The sequence below is a fragment of the Tyto alba genome, unplaced genomic scaffold (assembly GCF_018691265.1).
Source record: "Tyto alba isolate M040663 unplaced genomic scaffold, T.alba_DEE_v4.0 Super-Scaffold_8, whole genome shotgun sequence".
Lineage (NCBI taxonomy): Eukaryota > Metazoa > Chordata > Aves > Strigiformes > Tytonidae > Tyto > Tyto alba.
The window spans coordinates 9,321,033-9,344,039 of NW_024881329.1; the positions used below are offsets into that span (position 1 = coordinate 9,321,033).

A 23,007-nucleotide genomic window follows, 5' to 3' on the forward strand; every position below is an offset into this window, starting at 1 on the left:
ACATCCCGCCCCCACCGCCCGTACCCGAGCACGTCCGGGTCAGGCGGTGTTTGTGAGGGGAAGTGCGCGCGGGACGCATCGGTGTGTGCTGGCGGCTCGTCGGACAGTGGTGTCGCCATCATGTCGCGGGGGTCTATCGAGATCCCTCTCCGGGACACCGATGAGGCGAGTCGGGGGCTGGGAGGCGGCGGCGCGGCCTGGTGGTGGGGAGAGAAAGGGTGCGCTGTGTGATTCGTGCTGGGGCGCGGGCGTTTGTCGCTTCCTCCCGTAGTTTTGTCCTGGGTTCGGAGGGGAGTGTCGCTCCCTCCTCTGGGCGGAATAAATTGCTGGGGTCACAGGTGTATCGCTCTGCGGAAAGAAACCTAAACACGCCGTCGCCGGTGCCCCCCAGTGAACGGTGTCTGCCTTCTGGTAGCTGTAACCTCTCTGTCCTTGCCTAGTGGCGAGGGAGAGCCGCTGGGAACACTCAGGCAGTCTGGCTGGGCACCTTCGGGACCGCATGTCTGGCGAGAAGGGGCAGCCTCTTCTCCAGCTGTATATGCACTAAGCATGTGCAATCCTCAGGAGTGAAGACCCTGCTGGGAACAGTATCTAATCTTTAGTTTGTGCATATGTATGGTGGCCTTATCCAGCTAACTCTTGTCCATAGCTTGTGAGACGCAGATTTTTCTGATTGCACCAATAGCATGCATATTCCTAAATCAGCATATAGTTAGAGATAGAGCTGTTAGTCCGCCCTGTAAGGTTATTTCAGTGTGGGTTTAAAAATTGACTTGTCTTTTTATTTTTTTTTTTTTTTTTTTTTTTTTTTATTTAAGGTAGGCTGTCGTAAGCCAAGGTTAAAAAGATTCAGAAGTATTTGGAAAATTACAAGGTTTTGTGAAGTTTAAAGTTAAATTATTCCATGGCCGATACTATATTAATACTGCAGCTAAATAAGGAATTGAAGCATCTGCTTATAAGTTGAAGAATGTTTTTTGTGAATCTGTGTATCCATACTAGTAACAAATCTTCATATGACTGCCACTGAGCTTTTTAGTCTCACAAAGGAACTTTGTTCTCTGTAAGTTACATGTTGGAGGCCTTTTTTCTCCATGACAGAAATTTCTGTCTGGGTTGTCAACATGAATAGTTGATCTTGATGCTGCTGTTCAGGTTATGGCTAGGATGACTTGGATCCTGAAGTTCTGAATTAATAAGGATTGTTATAATAGACTTTATTTTACGGCTCTGCTTTACTTCCATATTTATTTGCTGTGTTGGTAATATCTATTTCTCATCAATAGCTATTTTGGTTTGTAGATGAGGATTGCCCAAATTTTCAAACATAATTAGCTGTCAAACAGGAGGTGCTGTGTAAGACAAACTCAAACTGAAAAAGACATTAGCAGCAGAAATATTTTTGCTGGTACTTTCAAGTTTTGCACAGTCAAAACTATTATCCCCTATAAATTGGATTGTTCTAATTCAGTCTTCAGAAAGAGTCCTTGCTTTGGTAATCAGGGTACAAGCCTGGGTACAACTACACCTCTTCCTTGCTGTAAATTTAAATTGTATCATAGATGACTAATATTAAAGGCAGTATGACTGAGTAGCAAGTGAACTAACAGACAGTTCAGTCATGTTTCCAAGCATCCCACCTTGGAAGTATCTGCTCCTTTTTCCTCACTTTCCGTATCAGAAGAGTAGATCAACATGAGAAAACAGTATTTGCAAAGTAATGCTTGTGTGATTAAAAGTTGTTGATGTCATTTGCTCATGATGACTACAGTTGTTAATCATCAGAAATTTAGTCTAGTCTTTATAATGTTTGCCACTTCAATAACATCTTAGTATTTTGAGGCATAAAGATGACTTTACAAAATTTCAGGGCTCTGAGATAAGATGTAGGTATTGAGTCTCTGACACCTGATTACTTGGAAGATTTTGACTGTATCCTAGATGTTTGTATTACCTGTAGGAAAAGTTTTAGAAGCTCAGCAGTGCACAGTCAAGTTGGTTATTAGCTGAACTGTACAAATCCTGAGCCTAAAGTCTGTAATGAAAGAAGCTGAGTTAGCATCTCTGTTTATTCTCCCTGGCTAGTATCCCAAACACTGGGCTGTCTTTTCTGATATATGTGAGAGGCAATCACTTTTGTCTTGTACAAAATACAATACATTATCACTTCCTTTTTCCATAACCATGTTTAAACAAAAATAATTATTTGTATTTTGTGCTCTGAAATGTCCAGTTTCCTTTGAGCTCAACGATAGATAACACTGTTAATGCTTTGTGAAAAGAAAATCTGTGTTGTTTGGTTCCAGGTTATTGAGCTTGACTTCGATCAGTTACCTGAGGGTGATGAGGTTATAAGTATACTGAAACAGGAACACACTCAACTGCACATATGGATTGCCTTAGCGGTTAGTATATGTACAAATTGTATATATAAATATTGTATACAGATAATCAAATAATAATTTTTACTTCCTTTATGACCAGGGATAACTGAATTCTTAACAATAGCTTAGTGGGATTATTCAGTCACTGATTCTAGGCCAGATATTTCTGATTTGACATACACATATTACGATTTTAATTTCCTCATTTTTCATCAAACAGTGATGCTTGTTGAGGCCTGCTAAGTTGGTTTTTCTCCTCAATCCATAGTTTTTCTGGTTTGTGCCTTGTTTATGCACTTCATAAAAAAGGAGGGGGCAGTATCTATACTATGAAAAGTATGGTGAAATGAGAAAAGTTCAGAGGAGAACCAGTTGATTCTTCACTTAAAAATTTCTCTTAAGACTTGTGTCTTAATGTAAAAATACTAGGTTGGGATGGTGATAGAAAAATACTTGGCTGTATCAGAATGCCTTTGTCTGATTATCCGTACATTTATGTCTGGTTTATGCATACATTCTGGAAGAAGAATCTGTGTGACACCTAGAGCATCTACTTAAGATGTTACTTTCTGGGGTAGTGTTGTCTGTTAAAACTGTATGTTTTACAGCTGGAATACTACAAACAAGGAAAAACAGAAGACTTTGTGAAGCTGTTGGAAGCTGCACGTATAGATGGTAACTTGGACTACAGAGACCATGAGAAAGATCAAATGACATGTCTGGACACTCTGGCAGCATACTATGTACAGCAGGCTCGAAAAGAGAAGAACAAAGATAACAAGAAGGAGCTCATTACGCAAGCTACCTTGCTGTATACCATGGCTGACAAAATTATCATGTATGATCAGGTAAAACCAAAATGCCTTTAAAAATCCATTATTTGTATATTATTTAGTGATTTTGAAGAAAACACTAAAGGGGAGATAGCAACTGCTCAGGCTATAAAGCCTGTTAGTGTATTCCATGTAAGCAAAACTTGTAAGTACCTGAAATGTGTGCAGTGCCACCAGGAATAATTATTTCTAGCTTGGAACACCTGTTAGAAGTATGTCAGTCAACTTTTGGGGGTTGGGAAGGAAGGACTGGTTGTTAATCTCTTGCTTGATGATAGATGAACTTTAGAAGTGGATGAAAAAGACCTTTTTTGTTTTATTTTTCTTCCAGATGTAAGCAAAATAATAAATCATAGAAAGCAGTATAGTGTAGCCAGTTAATCTTTCATGTAGTCTGATCTTCATATTTTACGAAGATTGATACAGATTTTTTTTTCACTTATCTAGAATCACTTGTTGGGAAGAGCCTGCTTTTGTCTGCTTGAAGGCGATAAGATGGACCAAGCTGATGCACAATTCCACTTTGTGCTCAACCAGTCTCCAAATAATATTCCTGCCCTTCTTGGTATGAGCTTATGGGTATTTGTGTAAAAAGCTGGTCTCTCCAGTTGAATTTTGGAATGAATTATGTGCTTAAGAAGAGGGTGCATATGTGAGCAGAGAGAAAGAATGTGATAAAGAATTGTGTGCTTTTGACCAGAAACACATGACCCAGTTTACTTTAAACTTGGAAAGTATATGTAGGTGGAAGAGCTAGAAAGAAGTATAATGCCAGCTATCATCTTCTGAAACCTGTGGGCATGCGTCCATCCAACTACTTATATTTCCCCCATGATGCCAATGAAGCTGTATACTCTGTTGAAGGTGAAGATATCAGTAGTGGGGGGTCATCAGGCTATAACACTTGTATTTTAATTTGTTTGTTAATTAATCTAGTCTTAGTAAATGCCTTTTCTCTGGACCATGGAAGAATTACGTTTCTGCAGAAGACCATGAAAATATAAATTTAACGTATTCCCATGTTTGTTTTTTTCATACACTTGGTATCATCAAAGATGATGAAATCTGTAGTTGTATGAATTTTCTGTTCGTTTTTAATTAACTTTTGCAAGTCGGCACAGCATAAGTTTATGAAATAATACTTACAAGTTTTTGATTTATAACTGTTTTGTTTATATTTGTTTTATTTGTAACTGGTATGTTATAACAGGTAAAGCATGCATTTCTTTCAACAAGAAAGATTATAGAGGAGCTCTTGCCTACTACAAGAAAGCATTGCGTACTAATCCAGGTTGCCCAGGTAAGACAGAGTATTTGCTGTGCTTGCAAACTAACTCAAGTCTTCCTAATTCCAGTAACTAAGGGATGTTTTTGTGATCTCTATCTGTCAAAAAAACCCAACACTCATTATAGAGGACTTCAGGTATCTCTTGACTTGAAGTGTTCCATATTGTTAGAGAAGGAAATTGTGTTTAGGAGAGTATTTTTTTGTTTTTTTGTAATTATTACTTTTTAAAGAGCTCTCAGAAAATGAAAAGTTGTATCTAAGAAAAGTTAAAATTATACGGGGAGGGAGGGAACTATTGAAGCCTTTTGCAGAACCTATCTGTGAGCTCTTGGAATTAAGGGTTAAGAAAATTATTAGCATTAATAATGAAACAAGACATGAAGAGTAAAAATCTCTCTGTAGTGCTTGATCTGAGTTTTCCTGGTGCTTTATGATTTTCTTAATGCAAAAGCCTGGGAAAGCTGTCCGTAATGGCTGTAAAAGCAATGGATGTGATTTAGAGATGGTAATTCAGGGTATTAGCATTAGGATCATAAACACTCTGAAGTCTCTTGAGATATGGGGTATACTTTGCCATAACCTATCTGAACAAGTAATTTATTACAGAGTTGATGTTCATTGTGTAGTCTGGTTTAGCATTAGAATCCTTGCTGCACAATTGGATTTAGAAATGCTTTAGTCTTAAACATCTTTCATTCCCCTTTTTCACACAGACACAGATTTGAAATTGCTGTATATAAATCTCTGTATTCTTAGTTCACAGGCAGTCTGAAAGGGCAGTATGATGTGAATTCTCTGTATTAGTTCATCTGTACATGATCGTGGAAGTTAGAGGATGATAAACAGCATTTTGTTAGCAATGAATCAGTTGGTCATTTGAGGAGAAATGTCTAGCTAACTTGTTTGTTCATCTGTGTTTTCTGAAGGCCTACTAATCTCAGGTGAACTTACCCTGCCTAAGAAATTTCTAGCCCTTTCATCTGACAATTTGTTAATGCCTTTCTCTTATTTTTTTAATACATTTCCATAAAAGTAATTTTTTATTTGTTTAGTATCAGAGTCTTTCGGAGATATAGACCAATGTTCTGGGGTGTATGAAGAATTAAAGTCTTACTAATCTGTTCAAGTAGTTTTGCTGCCAAGCGTGGGAGACTGCCTTTAAAAACAGCAAATGCTTAGATGGCTTTACAAGTTTTAAAGAAATATTAAAAATTCTGCTTTCACTTTAATTGATGTCAAGAATGTAGAAATGTCATTAAGTTGAAATTTTGGGATTTTGAATGGTGTAATTTTGTTCTCTAGCTGAGGTTCGATTAGGTATGGGCCACTGCTTCGTGAAACTGAACAAGTTGGAAAAAGCTCGCTTAGCATTCAGCAGGGCTCTGGAGCTAAATTCAAAATGCGTAGGTGCTTTGGTTGGACTGGCTGTTCTGGAACTCAATAATAAAGAGGTGGGTCTGACTTAACAAGAATCCATACTCAGTTTACTTTCTTCTTATCTGAAAATGCAAACTTTTTATCCCTTGAAAGGTAGTCCGGTTTTTAAAAGGGGTAATAACCTTTGTGGTTAGATCATTTTAAGTCTGTGTCACTAATGAATGATTTTATGGATACATATTTGTGAGTAGCACATTCTGAATAACTTTCTTCTATTGCTAAAAATCTTCAACTCTGCTTATAAGTGTTAAGTACAGGAAAACAGTGCTTTGTCAACTATTTAAAATAAAAGTCCATGGTGAGATGTGTGAATGCATATCCAATCACTTAAAAAAACCAAAAGTGCTGATTTCAAAATCTTATTTTAATGAGCAGTAGTTACAATATGTATAATAGCCAGCCTTACTTAGTCATTTGTGGCTCTGAAGGATAACTAAATCAGTTTGTACTTGGGATGCTCTGAACATCCTCAAATGCTTGGAGACCTCACTTGCAATGGCAGCTCTATTCCAGATCATCAGGGTTTTTTTTTTTGAAAGAGCATCATGCTAACAGGAAGGTCAAGGTAGAGGATGCAGTCTCGGTAGATTAGTCCTGACCTTTAAGGAACATAAGCTTTAAAACAAGTGTAAAAGTTGTATTTATGCTGCCTTGGCATGCATGCTATGTGGTGAACCAGAGAGTAGGCAAGAAAAAATTTTAACCAGGCTGATGAAACTATGCTGAAATGGTGATCCTACCTCTCTAGATGTTGTTTCACTAGAAAAAAAATCATATGTTCATATAGCTTAATTGGGATCCTAAGGTCTGAGATGGTTAATCCATGCTAAGGAAGCTATCGGTGGAAGGATAGGACCTTTAAGTGTTTAAAACAAAAATAAAATTGTATGTTGTTAACATTTAGTGTTATGCTATCTGTAGAACACGTGGCTCCCTAGAAAGATCTTTTGTTAGCACAGACTGTCTGAAAATTACTTAGTTTACTATGTCATGGGAAAAAAAAATCACTGTTAAGAATTCTGAAATGAAGAAATCCAAAAAATGTAGGCACAAGAGTTTTCTTTCCTAGAACTACAGAGACAACCAAAAATAATATTAAAGTAAAATTTTAATAACTAATTCCATGGGCGAGAAACTAATGAAACCTGGTATCTTTTCTTTTTTCTTTCTGAAGGTCTTTTGGCTGAAGGCAATGGATAAGCCCACTGACCTTAAGCTTTGAAAAGCTGTGATTAAAAGCTGATCCACTCAAATATGTTTGTTGTTCTTTCGAAGAAATGTATCAATTGTGCTTTACTTTAAACTGTTCTCATGACTTGCACTGCAAAGTTAGTGTAACATTGAAGAGTTGACATGGGAGAGGGAGAACACTCTCAGGGGGAAAAGATCTCTGAGTTGCAAACTACTAGTTGACATCTCTGTGCTCATGTGTTTCTAATGTTTCTCCCCCCTAGAAGATGTTAAGATGCCAAATCAGGGTTGAGATTACACTGTCTTCTCATTAAGGTCTGTCTTATCTCTGGTTTGTTTCAATGAAGTGCTTAGGAGCTTTGAGACCTCTAACCATCTATTGGATTTGGTTGAAATTGGACATGAGACTCAAATTGTTAGAGAACTCAGACATATGCTTAGTGCGATTGTAAAACCTGTTTGCCCTTGAAAATTAAACCAAGAATGATTCAGTATTTCCTAATCAAGGTATATTTTTATACCAGGTTTGGAAAAATAGGGCCTCTTCAAACTGAAATGATGTTTTTTAGCTGCCTGTTAGACTTCATCTTATGTCTCAACCTCTTAAAACTTAATCAGTTCAGTAAGATAGCTTTCTGCTGATAATTGCAAAGTAAAGCGCAGATGTTACATGATTACTAGATACCCTTCTTGGTATTTCTGTTCAGAAATAAATATAGATTTAAGTTAACGTGCTTGTGATATCGTTCTCATGGGTGTCTCAAATAAATAGCAATTATTTTATCAGTTATGGATTTGAATTTGTAGGTAAGTCAAACCTGTACCCATGGAAAACTTTCTCTTAACTCTAAAGTTTCTTTAGAAAAGAGTAAGTTGCTATAATGATATTCCTATATAAACACTGCAAGCTTCTACTATTTTTTTTAAATTAGAACTTAAGTTCTAGTAGCTCTTAATTCAACTTCTGAAGTTCTTGTTTGGAATATGAACATGAGAATATTTTCATTTGACTGTTGAATGAATTGTGTAAATGGTTGAAACCTGAACCAAACAGGATATGGCAACTTTGAACAGTAGAAGGAAGGCTATCAGGGTGCGAGTATGAAATGTCGAAGGACACCAAGATTAGTTTGTTGTTTTTTTGTTTATCCTAGAAAGTCCTGCTCTGCCTTTTTCTATCCCTGTGTCGTGCCTTTATTTCCCGTTTTCCATCTGTATGCTGTAGGGAGAAAAGCTAGTGGCTGAATTTACTTTTTTCTGTGAGCCCAGCAAGGTTTTGTCAGAGTTCTTGCAGCAGCCTAGACTGAAGAATAGTTTTGAAGATGTCAATAAGATACAGCTATTGAGATGCTGCTGATACCTGTCACTGTTTCATTTAGGCTGATTCCATCAAGAATGGTGTTCAACTCCTCTCTAGGGCTTACACAATCGATCCCAGTAATCCAATGGTGTTAAATCACTTGGCGAATCATTTCTTCTTCAAGAAGGTAAGAGGTCTATGGAATTTTACGGTTAAATACTTGATAACCTCTGAATAACAAAACTTCTGGTTTTAGATTCAATCTCATTTCATCAGGCTAAGTGGTGACTAATATGGAACTATTAATCTAGAGGACAAGTGTAAAGGTTTTGACCTAAATTTTGTATAAACTTTTTTCAAGAAAACCGAGAAAAGGTATGCTTATTTCCTAAGTCAAGGTCACCTTTGTGTCCCAAAGGGTTTTTGGTTTGTGGTGGTGGTTTTTTATTTATTTTCTTTTCCCTTCTCCCCCCTCTTCCATGCTTTAATATATGAAATGAAAAAAGAACAGTAACCAGTAAACAGAAATCTGTTGTCACTAATTTAGTCAGTGGTATGGCTAAAGGTTTCTTCTATTTTCCAGCTATCCTTGTTTATTTATGGTCAAGTGATTTATTATTTAAAGTGAAGGCTTTCAAATTTAATTTTACTTCTGTTTTTTTTTTTTTTTTTTTTTTTCAGGACTATGGTAAAGTACAACACTTGGCTCTTCATGCTTTCCATAATACAGAAGTTGAAGCAATGCAGGCAGAGAGTTGTTATCAGCTGGCTAGGTCTTTTCACGTGCAGGTAGGGCAGTTTTTAGAAGCACCCTTTGAGATTACACTTAGAAATCAGTCTTATAGAAGTTTGTACAAAGCTTCCCTGTGGAAACACTACCTGTTCTTTATTTGCTTCTTTTTAATTAGGAAGATTATGATCAAGCTTTCCAGTATTATTACCAGGCCACTCAGTTTGCCTCATCTTCTTTTGTGCTTCCATTTTTTGGATTGGGTCAAATGTACATTTATCGAGGGGACAAAGAGAATGCATCACAGTGCTTTGAAAAAGTTTTGAAAGCCTATCCTAATAATTACGAGACTATGAAAATCCTTGGATCTCTTTATGCAGCTTCAGAAGACCAGGAGAAACGCGATATTGCAAAGGTGAGTTTTGCTTCTGACAGCATCGTACTTTTACATACAAGAGTAGAACTTAAAAATCAGGCTTGAAATCAGACTGTACCTTCAATTGCATAAAACTCAGGGTTACTTGGCTATAAGTATAGAATATTTAATATTGACTGCATTAATAGATCCTCCTAACTGTGGATAGTCACAGCTTCTGGACAAAACTGAGACTCCTAATGGGCTCTCGCTAAAGCAAGCCTGGGAATTTAGAGGAGCCCTGGACTCACATTTGTATTTGGTACTATAAAATGGGCAGAATTCTTCCTATATATGTTATAATTTTCTGAAGATGGCAAGTTAGGTAGTGTTTTCCTGAAGACAGCAAATTAGCTAGTCATTTCTAGAAAAAAATTGTCTTGGCTTCTCTGGATCAACAGTGTTATGATTTTTTTTTTTTTCTTAAATGCAAGTGTTTTTTAATGTTGGGTAACTAAATACAAAAAATGTTAGACATCACTTTTCTAGCTTCTCATTTTAGTGTAATAGTTTCTGCTTCTCTAAGACTTTAAGCAGGTGTTATGTTCTACAGAAAATATAGTAATGAAGAAAGGAAACTAATGCAATTTTTTGGTGACCAAATTTTACAGATGTTTAGGATGTTTTCTTTTGCAGTATGGCATATCTTTCTAGTGTTAAGGTTAATACCTTCACTCTTCTGATTTTATTTATATTTTTTTAAACAGTTTACGTGTCCACAAAGGGGCATAATTATTTTCTGCTGTTTTTCAGGGACATCTAAAGAAAGTCACAGAACAATATCCTGATGACGTAGAGGCATGGATTGAGCTAGCCCAAATTCTAGAGCAGACAGATATACAGGTATTATTAATATACACCTAGTGAATTATATGTGTGCTTCTCCTAAGAGCACATTCTCTTACTTCTTTTATCCACATTCTATTTCTTTGTAAAGGGTGCACTGTCAGCCTATGGAACAGCCACACGCATTCTGCAAGAGAAAGTGCAGGCTGATGTCCCACCAGAGATTTTGAATAATGTGGGTGCTCTGCACTTCAGGCTGGGAAACCTAGGAGAAGCAAAGGTATGTGATTATTCAAAGTTTGAATTGAGTTTCTTCATCACCCAGAAGTTTTCCTTTAAGAATATTCTGGAGTGCTTTATTCCTTTTTTCTTTTTATACTTTAGAAATATTTTTTGGCATCACTGGATCGTGCAAAAGCAGAAGCTGAACATGATGAGCATTATTACAATGCTATCTCTGTAACAACGTCCTATAACCTTGCCAGACTATATGAGGCGATGTGTGAATTTCACGAAGCGGAAAAGCTGTATAAAAACATTTTAAGAGAACATCCTAATTACGTTGATTGTAAGAAACATTTGGTATTTTAGTTTCACAGTGCTCCTTATAATACCAAAAATCTTCCCATTTGCAGTGTCTTCTGGTCTCCTTATATCTGTCTTCAGTTATTTTTCATAGTAGTTTTGGGGCCTGCTTAACTACCTACTGTTTCCCCTAGCTTTTTTTAAGGCCTTCATCATTCTTATAGTCCAGTTTCCAGCTTTAAGCCTTTTAATTACTGGTAAATCATACTGTACTCCAAAAATATAGCAAAATTAGCTTATCTAGACTTGCATGCCTTTGTTCACTTGCTCCCCACCCCCAACAAAGCCTTAGCACCTCAGCACTCAGGTACAATCAAGGCCATCCACTTGATATGCCCAGGCTTTGCAACTTGGCCTATGTGGGTGGAAATAGAGACCCACAGTAGAGATATGGGAGAATCATTTTATCTTGGACCCTGGACATCTTCCAGGGAAGAAAGGCTGTTGAGGGTGTCAGCTTCTATGGCACATCCTGTTTATTCTTCCTCACTCTGCTCTTCCTCTTGCCCCCAAGTAGCTGACCTGATATTTGCTGTGAGGTGGTAGCCCTTGCTCAGCAGGCTGCAACGCACAGCATGCCCCAGCCTAATCTATAGCCTTTTCCCTGTTTGTTTTACATTGTCACGTGCTAACTGATACTCTTCCCAAAGCTTGCATCGACAGGAGGGCTGTTTAAAGTGAAGGGAGGAGAATTATGTAACTGATGTATCCTCTTTTCTTTGAGGTTTCTCAATCGTCTTTAACTCATGAAACTGATTTACATTAATTTATGTTAGAAATCTGCAATTTCTGTATCACCATTGTGGATGGATGTTCCTCTTCACATGGTGTGTCTCATTGTGAATAGAATATGAAAGGTGTCTTAATGTTTGATGTCCTTAGCAGACCAAGAAAAAGATTGCTTTTGAAATTCATGCATGGCCAATATTTTCTTTGTTGGAGATAACCTGTTTCCTGATTTTTGACTTTATTTTCTATTTTTACTTTTAGGCTACTTGCGCTTGGGAGCTATGGCTAGAGACAAAGGAAATTTTTATGAGGCTTCTGATTGGTTTAAAGAAGCACTTCAGATAAATCAGGTTTGTAACCCTTTAAGCGTTTAAAATTAAAACACTTGAAATATTAACTTAACTTACAATTTTATTTTCCTTTTGTTGCGTTCTTTATTTTGCTTAAACTAGGGGAAGAAGAAAAAAAAACTACTGTAATCTGTTCTCTGTGTGTTTTGTTTGTAGTTGGTTTCTTTTTTTTTTAATACACACATATATTTAAGAAAAAATATATTTTATACTTGAAAAATTAACCTTGCAAGGGAAAATGGTGCTTTTGCAACTTACAATGATTTTTTTATTTAGGACCATCCAGATGCTTGGTCTCTGATTGGCAATCTTCATTTGGCTAAACAAGAGTGGGGTCCAGGACAGAAGAAATTTGAAAGAATATTGAAACAGCCCTCCACACAAAATGATACATATTCCATGCTGGCTCTTGGCAATGTCTGGTTGCAGACTCTACATCAACCTACAAGAGACAGAGAGAAGGTAATGGGTGTCTGTCTGCCCTGTGTATGGTTTGATTAATTTAATTTTTGTATGCTCTTAGCTACTCAGAGCCTTTTCTTGTTGTCTATTTGGTATCTTATAATCCATGACACTTCTGGGTAGATCTTTTAATACTCCATTATAGAAATGAGTGATCGGTTGAAATACTTCTTTCTGCAGGAGAAGCGTCATCAAGACCGTGCATTAGCGATATACAAGCAAGTACTCAGAAATGATCCAAAGAATTTGTATGCTGCTAATGGCATAGGTGAATATTAGAGTCTTAATTTTCCTTCAGAGGTGATGATACATTTCATGCTTTAGTATAGAATTATTTTTTCAGGGCCTGGACACTATGTAGTGGAGCACAGGAAAGAATAGCTTTCATATGCAGCTGTGTCACTTAGTTTTTAATGGGGAACTTTGTTCAGGCAATATCTTGTCTTTGGTAGGAGTACATAGTACATGAACCTGGAAGCTTACACTGTAAATATTACTTTCCCCTTAGGAGCTGTCTTGGCACATAAAGGATATTTCCGTGAAGCTCGTGATGTTTTTGCCCAAGTGAGAGAGGCAACAGCAGATATCAGTGATGTGTGGCTGAATTTGGCACATATCTACGTAGAACAGAAACAATACATCAGTGCTGTGCAGATGGTAACATCTCTAAATTGAACTACATAATATATTGGGCTAGATGACTTCTGGACGTTTCTCTGCTGTCATAGCAGCTGTGAAAGTTTCTGAATAATACTTTAACAAATTACAGGTCTACTTCTAGCATGCTGTTGGCTGTCGAGTCTACATTTAAAAACAAACTGCCAAATGTGGGTAAGGGGTGACAAAGCAACTACCAACTTGTACACTTTTTTGTTAGTGGAGTTAAAACATAATTGGCTTAGAATTTTGATCTCAGAATTAATTTTTAGTCAGAGAGGTTTCAGTCAGTGTAGTTACTTCAGTAACATCTAAATGTAACTCACAAAGTAAGTAAATGGTGCTGGTATTTTTTAACAGCAGCAGTTCTTGGTTTTGTTCTTGCAACTGATTGCATAAATAATAATCAGAGCTGTCTGGAAAGCGGACTCTGCCATGATTTCTTGCACCACAGTTAACATAACAAGATAATTCATGTGGGAAGAAATCTGTTGGGGTCATTTGGTTCTACCTGCTCAAACAAGCCAACTTTGAAGTATCAGCCTATTCTAACTAAATTGACTCAGTTGATCAAAAGCATGCAAATAAGCTAAAAAAAAAAGTGTATGATAGACAGGACAGAAGCTCAGAACAAACTTCGCTGAGTCCACACTGAGGCTCAAAAATACCTAAATTAGAGCTATCATGAAGCTTTTTGTAATGGTCATAACGAAGAGATACAGGACCTTTTTTAGCTGATCAAGGCCTCAGTAGTCATTATCCTCCAGTGAACTACTGTTAAAAAGCTTTGGTAACACAGAGTAATTATGTTGTTTGAATGGAGACTGTCTTTTTAATACCTTATCTGGTTTTATTGACAAAAAGCCTAATGAAAATCTAATTTTAAACAGTTTAAGCAGTGAATTTAAATTGTTTAAGCAGTGAATTACAGTGGGAAGCTAGGTATCATTTTCACCATGTGATTTATCAGAAAACTACTGTACTCATTTGCTAATATATTTAAGTACAGCTGTTAGTAAAAATGTGTTTATTTACTGAGGTGTTTCATTGTTCCCTGGGTTCTGCTATGCAGTCAATACAAGCCACAGTCTGAAATATGCGATATTGGACTCAAAGGGAGATTAATTGAATGTAATAGCCTAGCTTACTGCAGCCGCCACAGTTATTCTAGTGAGTTCTCTACCAAAAAGCATACAAATCTGAGGCAGACTTAATCTAAATACAAAAACTTTGACTCTAAAGGTGAGTGAAAATTGGGTGCTCACAACATAGCGCGATCCAAGAGTAGTGATTTCAGACACTACAGTTCAGGGCAGTTTCCTGTATTTGATCTGGAAGTAAAAATTACTTTGTATTTCTTACTATTTTGTAGGTTTAAAAAGGGTGAATGATCCTTTGAGGGAAGAGTATGTCAAACAAAAGGAGCTTGTTACTGAAAAGGATAAGTTTCATAACTGAAGCTTTAATTCTAGACCCATAAACCTATAGTAACGTGTCTTCCTTGACACTTTAGAACAGCTAGATATCACTTGGCATGCCAAGTTATTCAGCTAAGTGGACAGAACAAATTTGACATTGAGTTATCTGAAAGGTGTGGGTTTTTGTAACTGCATCCGCTATATGGAATTATTACATTAAATGTATTTCAATTTGTGAAGTGTCTTATATGAATAAAGGAAATAGATTTTCCCCCCACCATACTGCAGGGAATAATTGACTGCTCTTGAAATGAGTCATGTTTGTTGGACTTAGTTACAATAGATGGTACTTGCAAAGTATTCTGTTGTATTTTAAGACCTTACAGAGCCTACTGGACTGCTGACAGTTTCCAGAAAAATCAGGTACTTGCTGTGGAACAGCAGAAAGACTTCTCCGAGCAGTGAAAAGGTGGCATCTGTGTAGCATGACACACTTCTTTAAAAAGCAAAAGACATATTAGCAGTAATGCTTTTTAGGAATAGAAGCATTTGTTAGAGTGAGTTAGTTAGTTATCTGAAATTAACCATTGTAAGTAACTAACCATTGTCACCTTTTAATTTGATTTTTTTTTTTTTTTTTTTTTTTCCCATTTCAGTATGAAAACTGCCTCAGAAAGTTCTATAAGCATCAAAATACTGAAGTATTATTATATTTGGCCCGGGCGCTCTTCAAATGTGGCAAATTACAGGAATGCAAACAAACTTTGTTAAAGGTACAAATATAACATGTCATCTGTCACAGAAAGAAATTACTATAAGTTGATGCAAGTTTGTGTCTCTTCAGATTCAGTAGTCTTGGATTGAAATAATGGTGCTTATTCTCTTATGTCACTTCAGTATACCTCTGTATCATGTTGTAGCAAATCTTAAAAACATGCTTTTTATTTACAGGCCAGGCACGTAGCACCAAGTGATACAGTCCTTATGTTTAATGTGGCTTTAGTGCTACAAAGACTAGCAACCTCTGTGCTGAAAGACGAAAAAAGCAATCTAAAGGAGGTTCTTAATGCTGTGAAAGAACTGGAGCTAGCCCACAGGTAAAGATTTATTTCTACTCTTTATAATCTCTTGTTCCCTTACAGTAAACTTGGCAGTATAGGTCACGGATCTGGTTAGAAGAACAATCATTTCCTCTGAAGCACTATATGTAATTCTAAAGTTTGTAGTAAGAAAACAAAGATTGGGCCTGACAAAACTACGTATTCAAACTTTGCTCCAGAGCCAGTTTTGTTTGCCCAGGTGGCCAATATGGGTTTCTCAAAGGGTTTTGTATTACTGAGACAAAGATGCACTTCTTCCTGGAAGAGCATATTTGAGAAAAAAAAAAAAAATGTTGAAAATTATTCTATAAACATTTTTTTTTTTTGGACTGTTTCTTTCAAAACAACCTATAATGCTCAAAAGCAAATCTGTTTATATTAAATAAGCCTAGTCCTTGAAAACTAATTTTGCCATTCCTGTTGGCAAGTAAAGCTTAAATACTTGTGGCTTTTTCTTTTTACAAAAAAAAAAAAAATTCTGGGCAGAAAACAGTGTGATTAATCTGATCCAACTGTTACCATCTTTGAATGGAAAGCTTTCAACCATTTATTCTGCTCCTAGGTATTGCTGATGTATCTGGTGCTTGCCTTATGCATTCCTAGCTCTGCTGTTGATGATAGATGTTGCCTTTCAGTAATTTTGGCAACTAAAGCAAGCCTTTCATACAAGTAAGCACTTCACAGTTCTGGTGCTTTACATAATGCAAACTAAATATTCAAACACAAATTCGAACTTAAATTCAGTTAGAAGTTTGTTAATATTGTCTTGAGAAAGTTGAATGAAAGCCTTTATTTTTATCCATTAACTAAAAATTCAGATGTCTATCACACTTGGGAAATATTTTCCATAGTCTAGCACTCTAGCATAGAAAGACTTAATTTGAAATGTTTCTAATGGAATATGAGAAGAAACTGTGGCAAGTTTGCAAGTTGGACAGTTGTTTTCCTTTAATTGGAGAAACTGTTTTCAAAACAGTGATCATCATAGTTTACCCATCTACTTGCAGGTTTGTGGTATTTGCAAGGGCCTATCAGCTAGGTTCAAGGAGGCTGTTCTGGAAGGGTTTTTTAAAAATAAGTTTTCCTTCCTTTTCTTTATGCTGGATTCAGGCACATAAGCTGTGACAGATAACGAATAAATCTGCTGGGGTCAGCAATGTGTTTATTGCTAGGAGTGGTAAACGAAATCTTGGAACTCTAGAATTTTTCAAGGGTTTTGGCTGCTCTATGGTTTTAGAATGTTTTAAATTTGCAGAACTCTGATAGTACTTTTATACTATTGTATAAAAAGGGGCTGCACACAGAAAATTGAGGTTTGCTCATCTTTTGAGTTGGATACAGTTGTAATTGAAAAGTAAATGCTTTGTTTCGAAGCAAAAGTACAATAAATATGTAAGTAGTGTCATATTTGCTTCGTTTTGTTTGTTGTTTTTTCCTCCAGGTACTTCAGTTACTTGAGTAAAGTAGGTGATAAGATGAGATTTGACTTGGCACTTGCTGCTACAGAAGCCAGGTAAAAATAGCCAGCCAAAACCACAAACAAATCCTTCATTCAGATACCAAGTGGAATATTTTTGTCTTGTTTTTTCATATTAAAATTGGATTCCAAAATTTCAACTGGCAGTTTCTTAGAACAGTAGAAATCCAAGTGCAGGATTACTTCCTATTACTGTTTCATTCTTTTCCTGTCTTTGCTTTCTAACATTTTTGTGTAGTCTAAAACTCAACACGTAGTGTCTGCCATTAGCTGGAGCCTGCAAAACTTCAGCTGCTTTAATGGCAAACTTTCTATCAATGAGAGTGCAGTGACATTTATTTAAACATCTAGCTCTCACTGTTTTGACTTGAAACATAATAATCTAACAAAAAGTTTGCTTTCATGGAGATTTGAGGTAATTCATGGGTGAATAGCATTGGTCAGTTATTGAAACATGAAAAACTTGTTTTGCAGAGTCTAGTCTGCTTTAACTTTTGCTCAGGGTAATGAGCTTATACATAAGCCTATTGAAATCAGTTTCCTTGTAAGCTTATTTCTTGGGGTTTCACTCAGTATGCCCTGTGTTTCATTTATTGCACATTCCTCTAAGATTTTCATAGCCATATACGAATATCATCTGTTTTGCCATCATGCACTGTACATCTTAAACAAAGCACTTCATACAGAGAAAAAAAATTTAATATTAATATTAAAAGAAATGCCACTAACATGAGTTAAGAGGGTATTGAAAGTTCCTAGCGTACTAGTACATGCTTCAGTTTACTCAAAACTTTGTACTACTTATCTATTGTGCTATTTCAAGTAGAGGGTTTTTTTTTTTCCTTTGTTGATGACATGAACATAGTGTGATGTATGCCCTTCATATAAAGTGTTTCTTCTTGTAGTATGTGTCTGCTGCCTTCCTTGACTTGAAAACATTGCATGTTACAGGCAGTGCTCTGACTTACTGAGTCAAGCCCAGTATCATGTGGCTCGGGCACGCAAGCAAGATGAAGAAGAGAGGGAGCTGCGTGCAAAGCAAGAGCAAGAAAAGGAGCTGCTTCGCCAAAAACTACTTAAAGAACAGGTTTTATTCTGTTACATTCTGTATACTATATTTTTTTTAAAAGTATGCCTAACTGTATATGCTCCTGTTGTTCTGTGGTGGTACCTGGTGTTACTGATAAAATATCTAGTAGCTATTTTTCTTAGTTGTAGTAAGTGCTAGCAGAAAATGTTATAGCTAACATGTGATACTCTTTCTTCCCCATAGCCTCTGAAATAGATTTTTATTTTTATAATAAATAAAATTGATGCCTTGGAAGGTTTGCCATCGAATTTCTGTAGTGACAGGCTGGATGAGGAAGCACTTGGTGCAACAGTTCTTCCGGACTTTCCCTACTCTAGCATAGGCTTGTAGAAAACTTCCATGTGGACCTTCTGCTATGACATAGATTGTCAAAAGTAAATTTTCCAGTTTCTTGTCAGCAAATAATTAGTACGCCTGCAATTATAATCACCACTATGCTGAAAATTTAATAGTAATGGTTAATTTTCTCTTTCAGGAAGAGAAGCGCCTAAGAGAAAAAGAGGAACAGAAAAAACTTCTGGAACAAAGAGCTCAATATGTGGAGAAAACCAAGAATATTCTGATGTTCACTGGTGAAGTAGAAGGATCAAAGGAAAAGAAACGTGGTGGTGGTGGAGGCAGGGTAGAATGAAACTTTTTTTTTTTAAAACTCTTTCATTTTCCCCTTTTGATATATAGTCTCTTGCAGTAGCGTAGGTTTTTAATTTCGAGCTCCTAGGTTCCACTAAATAAAATTGCACAAATTTAATACGCAAATGTAAAAACTGGGAGCTAATACTTAAAAGTTCCAAGCATGGTAGCATCACCAAAGTCTGCTCTAGTCAATTGCTAAAGTAACAGATGATGATGATTATGTGAAAATTTGAAATCAGTTTCTCAATTATATCAATCTAGAGATTATAGGAAAGTTGGCACAAGAAGGTCTGCATTTTCATATCTCTGAGACTGTTGAGATAAAGTTTCTATTTTGACTTGTTTTCTGGTACCTTTTTAACTAGAAGTTGAATAATAGGCTATATTGTGGGACTCTTATTTATTATAGCGTTCCAAAAAAGGAGCAGGGGAATTTGATGAGTTTGTCAATGATGACAGTGATGAAGATCTGCCCATGTCTAGAAAGAAAAAGAAGAGGAAGGGCAGTGGTAGTGAACAAGATGGAGAAGAAGAGGAGGGTGAGAGAAAGAAGAAGAAGAGGAGGAGGTAACTGATACTTTAATGTTAGACTTCCCTGAGAAATAGTATGGCTTTTAAGTATACTCTCATGCAGTCTTTCATAATGATTTAAAAAAGGAACTGTTGTCAAGAGGTCACATGATTAATTTTTATTTACACATGCGCATTATAAGACTTAAACAGCCACTCTGCAAAAGTAGTATGAGTAACACTTGATAAACTGGACATTTCTTGAGACTGATTCTTTTTCGCATGTGTTAAGGTTTTTTGCAATGTGATGCTTTACATCAGATAAAATATATTTCTGTTTAAGACCCCAGAAGGCAGATGAGGGGAGTGATGAAGAAGAACATGAAAATGGTCCAAGGCCTAAAAAACGGCGTCCACCCAAAGCAGAGAAAAAGAAGGCTGTAAGTTAAACCCTGAATAACTGTATCACTTTTCTAAATATGCATTTGGAGTTCAGCATTCCCCTAGTCAAGAGAGATTTATGAATTTTGAAGATTACAACAGAACTTCTTGTAGCAAGCTCCCTTTGAGCTTATTTTTATTCTCCTCCCCTGTTGCTATTGCTGCTTCAAGGATGAAAAGAATATTTCTGAAACCATCTAGAATTGATAGTAATTGGAAATTTTTTAAAAAATCATGTCTGTTTTTTTGAATATGTTCCTGTTTGAGCTCTCTGCTTTAACCAGCCACATGAACAAGCAAGCCTTTGTTTTTCCCCTATACAGCCCAAACCAGAACGTCTGCCTCCTTCAATGAAAGGAAAGATCAAATCAAAAGCCATCATTTCATCAAGTGATGATTCTTCTGATGAGGATAAACTCAAAATTGCTGATGATGGGTAAGAACCTTAATTAACTTCAGTACATACAAAGTTTCAACACATGCTTTCAAGAGAAACTGTGGTGGTAATAGTAATGAGATAACGCGAAGATAATGGCATCGCTGCCCATTGCAAATTAATTCCACTCATTTTTCTCATTCTGATAATGCTAGCATTACTCAAAACCTGATGTCTTATTTTATTTTTAAGCTAAGGATAGCATCTTTTAATGCCAGGTTGTTTCCTTTTTTTCCTACAGACATGCTAGGAATAGCAACAGTGATTCAGATGATGGGGAACAGCAGCACAGTAAACGCATTGTTTCTGACAGTGATTCTGATAACAGAAACAAATCTGGTAGCGAAGCAGGTAGTCCAAGGAGGTCCAGTGTCCACCCATCTGAGGAAGATTCTGACAGTGACAGGTCAGCTAGAAAAAGGAGGCGGTCGGATTCAGAGCAGTCTGACAACGAGTCCGTACAGTCGGGGAGAAGTCGTTCCGGTGGTTCAGAAAATGAATCTCGCCCAGCTTCTCGCAGTGCTGACTCAGAGAGAGATTCTGAGAGAGGATCTGACAACGAGGGTTCTGGCAGAGGATCTGGTAATGAATCTGAACCAGAAGGATCCAATGATGAGGGGTCTGAAGGTGGTTCAGATGACAGTGATTAGATCTAAATTACAGACCATCTTTTTAAAATGTTCATGTAAATATATTTCAGTTACAGGGAAAATCCAATTTTTATATTTGAAAACTGTGATTTAAAAAAAAACCTTAATGTTTTAGTAAATGGTTGTGAGACCTTCCTGTGATTCTTTCTATTAGCAACTAATGGATGTTTCTCTAAGTTGGCTTACGGTGCATTCTTAAATTGAAACTGCTGTAGATAAAGAACAGACTCCCTGTACTATAATCAGCACACCAAGGATGGAATGCATGTAGAAACTATGGAATACAAAACCTCTGTTTAGCTGGTTCTGGTGTGGCTAAAACTGTGTCCTGTGATTATACATGCATAGATGGATCTTAAAATCCTACCAAATGGAACAAAGAGCTGTGGATATTTATCTTTTTCCTCATTCTGAATAAAGGTCAGTAGGGAGGTTTTTCTTACTTTCTATTAAAGAATACATTTCTTATGATGCAAATCCTTCTGTTTCCAAGAGTTTGTTCTTTTTCTTCTGTTTCTGTGTTAAATCAGGTGAAAAGATGCAGATAGTAAAGAAATTTTATAAAGTAACAGTGCAGATGTAGGTGATATTTAAGTTGGCAGGTAAAAAAAAAAATTGTGAACTACATATTATGTGAAAGGTAAAGCTGTCAGCGTCACAATAAACTGTTCCTGCTTACTTGCTCAGAGTGATTTATTTTGCCCTTTAAAAGTGATAAACAGAAACGCCGAAAATGTTAAATTTGACAAAAGAATCTGTTTTGAGGAAGTAGTCTTAACATTATTTTAGCTTAAGCAGATGGCTTTTGGAATTAAGTCCTTTTATATAATGTGTTCAGGAACAACAATGAAAAATTGCTGTGTTGTAGACTAAAGTGGATCTGATTTCTCCCTGCAGTTCTGAAAAAACAAAACAAAACCCCCCAGTATTTTGTACTAGTCCAAAAATTTTTTGAACTTTTTTCATCGGTCATCAAGTCCTATGCTAAGCATTTGCTAAAAGAAGATTATGTAGATCTGGATAGTGTATTGCTACAGTTTTTAATAGAGTGTGTAGCCTAAACCATGTTGCTTTGTTTTTAGAAGTTCCTGATTGTCACTACCGATAGTTCACTTAAAGCGCTAACTGAAAGTTAAGTTTCCCATGCTGCTATTTCTGGTTTGCTGTCAGCAATAGCTGTTCTCATTGTGTATGTTTTTTTTTCATGTGTTTATGGGCTTTTGGTAACCATAGCAGACGGAGTAGAATGTAGAAGAGTCAAGATGTCTCTTTTTGTGGCTCAGTTTGGTGTTAAGTTTCTATATGTGGTCTTACCTAAAACTCTGTGCTTGCTTAGGTTCAGAGTAGAACAGCAGCTATCATGCTTATTGGATTAGAGGAAAACTGAATCTTAACTCACTCGTCTTGTTGATATAGTCACTTAGGTGGAAGATTTGCAAGTCCAAGACTGGAAGCTGGGTAGCTTTGAAAACATGCACTTGAGGAAGCTCTTGTAGGAAATTATTCTTTTTTTTTTTCTTCCCATTGCTTAGGAGGGTTAATGAGAGGGTTAATGTTATATAGAATGACATATGTTGCTGTAATTGGAGAGAAAGCTATGTTTTAGCTTAATCCATTTTTTCTAATGCTTGATTTTTTGAAAGTGCAGTGGTGGAATAATGTTGGTGTCATTCTCTCTTGGCAGCATTCCTTGCCTTCTGAAGTAGGTGGCTGGCTTGCGGCTATTGAGTTCCTTTATTTATAGCAGTAACCTATTCCAGAATAAAATACAGGGAGTTAGAAGTGCAATACTGCATTTCTATAGAAGTGTTTCATTCCTAGTTGGTTATGTGTCCACTAACAAGTTGCATGACTGTATGAAAAGAGCATTTCCTATTGAGCTCTGTAGCAGTTTTGCTCTCCTCACATGTGAGTACATCTTCTCTAGCATGCAGTAGAAAAGGATTGTGTAGAGTTTGCTGTTAGCAAGGAAATGATTTAAAAATAAAAAAGGAAAAGTAAAATTAACTCATTCCTGATATTTATAGACTGGGCCTTTGACAGAACAAAGACTTCAAATGTAACTTAAAAATACCTAGAGTTGTTATGTGGTTTGGGGGTTTTGG

General features: G+C 36.5%; 1 protein-coding gene across 1 annotated transcript; it reads left to right on the plus strand.

Annotated features, from left to right (window-relative positions):
• Positions 1-48: 48 nt before the first annotated feature.
• On the plus strand, positions 49-21,580 carry CTR9 (CTR9 homolog, Paf1/RNA polymerase II complex component). The gene is made up of 25 exons (XM_042785238.1): positions 49-165; positions 2,307-2,405; positions 2,993-3,232; positions 3,665-3,782; positions 4,428-4,517; positions 5,808-5,956; positions 8,513-8,620; positions 9,115-9,222; positions 9,342-9,578; positions 10,332-10,421; positions 10,516-10,644; positions 10,749-10,932; positions 11,940-12,028; positions 12,305-12,490; positions 12,671-12,758; positions 12,999-13,147; positions 15,222-15,338; positions 15,517-15,662; positions 17,107-17,178; positions 18,094-18,229; positions 18,708-18,854; positions 19,275-19,432; positions 19,719-19,815; positions 20,140-20,252; positions 20,494-21,580. The coding sequence occupies exons 1-25, from the start codon at positions 121-123 to the stop codon at positions 20,900-20,902; spliced, it is 3,504 nt and encodes a 1,167-aa protein (XP_042641172.1). The 5' UTR covers positions 49-120; the 3' UTR covers positions 20,903-21,580.
• Positions 21,581-23,007: the final 1,427 nt, after the last annotated feature.

What these genes read in the sequence shown, in the direction of transcription:
- CTR9 (XM_042785238.1), top strand. Translation starts at nt 121, where the DNA reads ATGTCGCGGGGGTCTATCGAGATCCCTCTCCGGGACACCGATGAG. An exon ending in ACATCAGTGCTGTGCAGATG is followed by an intron (nt 13,148 to 15,221) that starts GTAACATCTCTA and finishes TTCCCATTTCAG; the next exon opens with TATGAAAACTGCCTCAGAAA. An exon ending in AAGCAGAGAAAAAGAAGGCT is followed by an intron (nt 19,816 to 20,139) that starts GTAAGTTAAACC and finishes TCCCCTATACAG; the next exon opens with CCCAAACCAGAACGTCTGCC.